Source organism: Zonotrichia leucophrys, chromosome 3, assembly GCF_028769735.1.
Source record: "Zonotrichia leucophrys gambelii isolate GWCS_2022_RI chromosome 3, RI_Zleu_2.0, whole genome shotgun sequence".
Classification (NCBI taxonomy): Eukaryota; Metazoa; Chordata; class Aves; order Passeriformes; family Passerellidae; genus Zonotrichia; species Zonotrichia leucophrys.
The window spans coordinates 66063099-66069686 of NC_088172.1; the positions used below are offsets into that span (position 1 = coordinate 66063099).

At 37.8% G+C, this 6588-nt stretch overlaps 1 protein-coding gene across 1 annotated transcript; it reads right to left on the reverse strand.

Annotated features, from left to right (window-relative positions):
- LOC135445145 (sulfotransferase 6B1-like) lies at positions 1-5967 on the reverse strand. Its single transcript, XM_064707183.1, has 7 exons — positions 5766-5967; positions 4202-4341; positions 3452-3541; positions 2665-2791; positions 1799-1893; positions 1133-1289; positions 1-211 (listed from the first exon to the last, which is right to left on the reverse strand). Exons 1-7 carry the CDS (start codon positions 5965-5967, stop codon positions 81-83), a joined length of 942 nt encoding a protein of 313 aa, XP_064563253.1. The 3' UTR covers positions 1-80.
- Positions 5968-6588: the final 621 nt, after the last annotated feature.

Genomic DNA, 6588 nt, shown 5'->3' on the forward strand with positions numbered 1-6588 from the left:
TCTAGGTTTCCAGTGTATAGCATTCAGATGATCTGAGTCTGCCTTACAAAGTTCTTGCTCTAACCACATTTCATTTCTCTTCAGGCTTTGCAGTACAAGTCATACTTCAACTTTTTCCCAAGTTTTGTTCCTGCTATATGTTCTTCAAATGCTCTGTCCATTTTCTCATTCTGATCTTCAGTGAAAAGATTCTTCCAGTCACTTACACCACCTTCAAAGAAGCAAAAAACAATCTCTTGAAAATGAAGATCTTTCATTGTTTTTTCTATACAGCTGTCATTTTTATTGCATTGCACACAAAATCACATTGATCCATTTTCCAGATGAAACATTTTTCTATACCAATGTAATTTTCTGCAGTCAGTGGACTTACATATATATGTGAATCATCTTTCATCATGCAAAAGAACAAACTCCTCTTAAGGCGATGTTTCAAAAAGGCAGCCTAAAATTCTGTTTCCCTCCATCTCTCTCCTCTAGTCAGCAATGACTGGCAAAGTGGAAGGTCATGAAGAATTAAGAATCATCTTCCAGGAGGCAGAGCTGACTATCTGCTCCTTTGGCAGCTTCTGTTTTTATCCAGTTATTTCTTTAACATTAATTGCAGAAATAGATTCTGACAACCAGGTTGCCCTCCTCCTGTCAACCTCCCACATATTACACTGCAAAAGTAGTTCCCTTCCCTTCCCTCTCTTGTGTCCATCTGGATTCTTGCTAGCTTGGCTTAGTTGTAGCGCGTAAGAGCGATTAGGAGTTTGGCAGTGGCCATCTCAGAAGATTCCCATACTCTCCTACAAAGTGTGGTCACTCCACTCAGGCTGAGTTTGGCCCAGTGCTGCCAGCTCCAAAGGCTGGGCACTTGGTGATCCAGGCACAGAGGTGGAGAGGAATTCAGACACATGACAGGTCCTCCTTCCTGCCAGCAACCTGGGAGCAGCCAGGAGTGGCTCTGCTGTGAGAGCCTTGCTGTGCATCTTCCTCACCTTTCTTCCTCTTTTCTCAAGAAAAGCAGTGATCACCTGCTTGACACTATCTTACAATTCTGATGTAAGTGCAGAAAAAAGAACCAGACAATGGCCCAAATCCTTTAGAGTGGCAGATTTCTACCTCTGAGCCCCCTGAAGCTCCCTACCTTTGCGAAAGAGAATATTGCCAAATGACCCATGGGTCTTGTCTGAGTTTTTCTTCATAGACTGGAAGCTGCTCCTCTCTACCACCAGCTGGAGCTGTTCCTCAGTCAGAGGAATTCCAAAGAACGTAGCTATGTTTTTCACACTCAGGGCAGGATTCTGGAAAGAGGAAGGTAACATATGGCATGACTTTCAAACAAATGACTCTGCTTTCCAAGGTGTTTGCACATTCCTATGTCGCTCTGCTGGCTGCATACATGGGGTATTCGTAGAATTCTCTAGGACTACAGTGGCCAAGAGTGTTCCTCTTCTCCACAATTATTTTGGAGGAGATTACGAGCTCTCTTCTTATATGTTACAAAATATTATATATGATTTAAAGGTGAGCAAAATCTACACTGCTGTAATAATTTAAGCTTCTTCCTAAAAATATTACTGGAAATTTATATTTACAAATATTTGGTCTTATATCATAGATAAAAAAATAACAAGAAATATTTTCACAAGCAAAATTTTACAAAGGTTTTTAAGTTTGAATTTCACCTTTTCTTCCCTTAAAACAAAAATCTGTCTCACACACCTTGGATACCTTGCATTCATATAAGGGTGTATTGGTTCAGGAAAAATCCCTTGAAGTATAAAGTATTTGTAACTGTTGCTAACCTTACCTCTTTTACCTCTTCATAAGTTATTGTCATAATATTTTCTTTGTCAGCATATTTGTTCCATTCAGAAAGGTATTCAAAATAGCATCCCCAAGCCACTAAACAGAACAAAGGATCGCAAGATGAAGCATCAATTAAGATCATACAGGTTTTGCTCATGAAGCTGTGTCAGCCAAGGGCTATATTAATCATGTCAGGCAGGGTTTACACACTTCTGTAGTCCGGTCTTGCTCCAGGCTCAAACATATGATACGATTTGTAAGTCAGAAAATAAAACTTGTAACCTTTTCAAGACAGCTCTGAGTTCACCAAAAAAGCCATCATCTTGCCAACCATCTTGTAAGACTGCCTTAATCCAGTCTAAGACCTTGTTGAACCTTCTTTTCTGCTGGCCATGAGCTATGCCACGCTCATAAACTTAAACCAGTGCTATCACTTTTTCCCTTTTACAATGCATTAGAATTAGTCCCCATTTTAATGCACTAGACTTAGTCCAAATAATTCCTTTCATCCAATGTGCCTTTGAGGTGATTATATATCACCACAGACACATGATGTTGGACACAGGAGAGCAGGGGTAAAGGGGACCCAAGGTAGAGTTAAGGAAGAACTGCTTTTTCCAGGAAAAAAAACCAGTATGTACAAATTCAAGAAGTCTCTGGAATCGCAGTTTTATTAAATAGTAGCCTCAAGCAGGAAGACCAGTAAGCTAAACTTCAGTTCAGAATTCTAATTCTCTGTCTTTAATCTCCCTGACTTTTGTATTGCAAACCAAAAGATCCTAGTGAACCTGATTTACCAAAGAACAAAGGTTCTTATAAAATAACAAATCATTGGACAATTGACATAGACAGAAACATATACTGTACTTTTCTTTGTCATGAAATCTGTGAAGAAATCCTCCCAGGTCTCATAGGAGGGAAGAAGTGGCAAGCCATTGGAAAAATGGTAATAAGATGTAGCAACATCTTTTGGATTACGAATCAGTAACAATATCTAGAAAAAAATTAAAATATTATTTATTAGGGAAAGACGTAGAAGAGTACAGCATAAAAAAAGAAATAACAATAATATACTTTATAACTGCAGTTGGAGATTTCTAATACCTTGTGTGCTTCTTGCAGAAGTAGCAATTTCATTCTCAATTCAGAAGGTGCAGTATTTAACTTTGCTTTGGTACCATGAGAGGATGGCTGCCTAGAACTATTATCTTTTACAAATTTACCAAATTATTTATGCATATTCTAAGTATGTTTTGCTCAGTACAAGCATAGGTCATCATTGAAGTGACAGGGAAAATTCTAAAAAATATAAATGCTTCTTGAAATTTGACGCATTGAAGCCCTCACTTTCAAGAATGCCATAAAATTCCTCCCACAGGAAATCCCGTCAAAATCCATTTTGCCTCTGGAGGATTTATTCAAACCCTGTAACTCTCTTGTGGAACCTGTCACAAAGAGGCCAATAAGGGCAAACTGTGGTTAAATGAGTTGAATGGCAGTACTTAAACATATAGAACCATAAAGGTGTAGAAATGGCCAGGCTAAACACTTAGCAAGAGAGTGATACTTAACTGCCAGAAAAGTACTACATTTTCTTTTTAAACTGAAAAAAATGTAGAAGTGTTTGTTTTAGTACATTAAAATCAACACTCACCTTGGCATTTGTTTTGAAGATAGATTTGGGAAGATTTTCAGGACGGAGATGAGTAGCTATAAATCTTGGAGAAGGTAATTTGGTCATTCGCTTGAAGAATTGGAAGGAGGAAAGTGGACAGCTCAGTTAGTACAAGTATTCTTTTCATTACCTATGCTAAAATGTGGCCTTGATGAACTTATCTACAGTTAATGGCTGATATAAATGGGTTTTGGGTTTTTTACTGAGTGCTCTCCTGGGATATTATTGGGCTGCTCTGAGTAGCTTTAATGTTCAAAAGCCCATGAACAATTGGAAAATACTATTCATTGTTAGTTCTCTTTTGTGATAACTCTCTTCAGGTCTGGTAAACAAGGGATCAGATCTAGAGGTGGGGTACACATTAGCTCTCTGTGAAAGCTGAAGCATCTCAAGGTCAGAGAGAGGGGAGGAGGAGGAAGAGGTAGTAAAAGAGACAAATGCTAATATTACATGATTTGACACTTCATGAAGCTCTTCTTAAATACAAAAGATGATATGTTGAATTTCTGAACTTCTTATGTATCTCATGGGTATGTCCTCCTCTCAAGTCCCACTGAAATATTCATTCAACCCTCAATAATTGACAGTCCATAGTAAATTAATCCTGACCAGATGCCACATAAAGAGGAGTAGTAAAGTTCTTATAGAAAAATGGAAGAGTTCATACATCATATATTCAGCATTTGAAGCACATAATGTTGATCATTTCCATACATATTCTGTTCCCACCTCATATTTTTCAAGATTTCCCATTTCAATGAAGGGAATCAGTCTTGGTTCTTCAGCATTCACAGTGCTTTCACTACCGGGTGTTTTCTTTTGCGATATGGCTATCAGATCAGTTAAGATTTGACTTAGCCAGTTTGAGCCTGAAAGAAGAAAAATACAGAAGTGCTTGTAAAACTTTTAGAATGGACAGAAATGGATTTACCAGGAAACTCAAGAGGTGCTAGTACTACCAGCTGAGTTACCTGGTCTCCTTTCATGTCATACAATCACAGCTGACTGTCTGGTCAACCACCACCCAGGATCCTACCTTTGCTCCTCATAAGGACATATTTCTCCAACTTGAACACTTCAGTACACCATAACTTGTGTACTGTAAACTGACTAATCAGGGAGAAGAACCACAGAGATTCAACTAGGAAAACCTGCCTTAATGTAATAAATTTTATTGTGACACATATAAGCGAGACTGGGGTGGTGAACCTGTACTTTAAAGCTAATGCATGAAGTGTTTTCTGGTGTGCTGGATTATCTTTGGAAGAAAGATGGGTCACAATACTCAAAACAGGAGAAGAACTAGATCAAAAAATTGTGCACACATTTTCTTTAACAATAGGAAAAACCTCTCTGAAGTGACATTTCCTAGACATACTTGTTATCTGTTTCTTCAAAAGATAACAAAGAGCCTGCATACATCTCCCATCTCTGATTTACCATGTCCTGACTTCTGGCCACTTGGTGCCTACATCTTTCTCACTGCAATCTTAGCAAGTGCATTCCATTTCTTCAAAAAGAAAGTTCAAAGAAAAAGCAAAGCCTTCATAATCCTGTCAGCTGTGACTATCCACTATAAGGCAGTGTGAACCAATTGCTGGAAGAAGGAAACAGCAAGATTAAAGTGTATATGAGACACAACTAATCCAAACCTTTGGCTTGCATGTGGACCATTTCTCTCAGGCAGAAGGAGCCATAGGTAAGGTAAACTTGCAACCCTAGCAAAGATGACCTCTTGATTTCCCAACACTTAAAAAACAGTGTCATCACTTCAAGGACTACAAAAATATTTTTGATAGCTATTTCTGACACTTATGGCAATTAAACAAATTAATATTGAATATGCCATTTGAAGGTACCAAAGGCTACATTGTAAAAACATAAAGCTCTTAACGTATTAAATATACAAGTGAGAGCAGATCGTGGAATATGAGGAGACCTAGTTCCCCCTGGTGTAAAAAACTGTGTTTTGATTCTCTCCAATTTGTGCATTTAACTTCATGACTATGAAAAGTAAAGACAACAAAAACCTTTAGATGCTATAGAAAAGAAAATCAGAATATTTTTTACAGTTTTTTAGAAAATTTCCCATATCTAATATTCATAAAGAATTTCTGGTGCTTTTTGAGAATGAAATCAGTTTTACAAAATTTGTATAACATTCTAAATACAATTATTTAGCGTAATATATCATATTTTGTAGCTATAAATCATATATACTGCCTATATTTGGTCCAAACCTTGTTACTTGCTGTTACAGAATCTATTTATGAAAAAAAATAAATATATTCACCGGATTTAGGATATCCTGCCAAAATTACATCATCCCTTCTGGCTTCAAAGGACTCCAAGGCTTTGAATGTTTCCGGATAGCAAATAGTAGAAGGGTAGAGAATTCCCTTATAAGAAAAAAGCAGTTCATCACGATGCTTGGAGCTGGCAGCTATCATTGCCTTATCTCTGAAATCATCAGATGTGTTCATGGATTTCTCCATTCTTCTCTCTCACACACAGGCTCTGTCACAGTGTGAAATGCTGTGTAGAAGGAGAAACCCACAGATTGTCCTTTAATAAATGCTTGGTGTGTTGTTCTTTTTTTATCTTGACCCTATGAACAATAATTTACCGTTTTTTGAACCTGTGAAGATATATGCAGCTCCAGTCAAAGACCTTTGAAATCAATAGAAGTTGAACATAAACAAACCAGATAAGCAGCCATATGCAATTGCATTCTACTAAAATGACTTAGATAATTTTAAAATATCATGCCAATAATTCTGTGTCTAGAACAGTGATTTTATAAACTGAGTGTAACAAAATGGAACTATATGAATTGCAGATTAGAATTGAAAAGTCATGATCGAAATCCTCAAGGCATTTCATCTCTTTCCAGTACTCACTGCTGGGATTTCCTTTTTTTCTTTATTATATCAGCCATCATTCTCCCCAAAGTTAGATAAAATATGTTGGGACTGGGAGAGAAGATGTTCAGTGCACTAGAGACTCAGCTGAGGACACTCCTGTGAGTGTGGCCGGCTGCTCCCTGCCGTTGGAGCCCAGGGGGGCACAGGGGCACAGGCACTCTTGGGCCACTCATCAGACTGCACTACAGAGGT

Coding starts and splice junctions, on each gene's coding strand:
- LOC135445145 (XM_064707183.1), bottom strand. CDS start 5,967: ATGGAGAAATCCATGAACACATCTGATGATTTCAGAGATAAGGCAATG. Junction 4,342..5,765: donor GGCAGGATATCCTAAATCCG/GTGAATATATTT, acceptor TTCTTCTTTCAG/GCTCAAACTGGCTAAGTCAA. Junction 3,542..4,201: donor GAAATCTTGAAAAATATGAG/GTGGGAACAGAA, acceptor CAATTCTTCAAG/CGAATGACCAAATTACCTTC.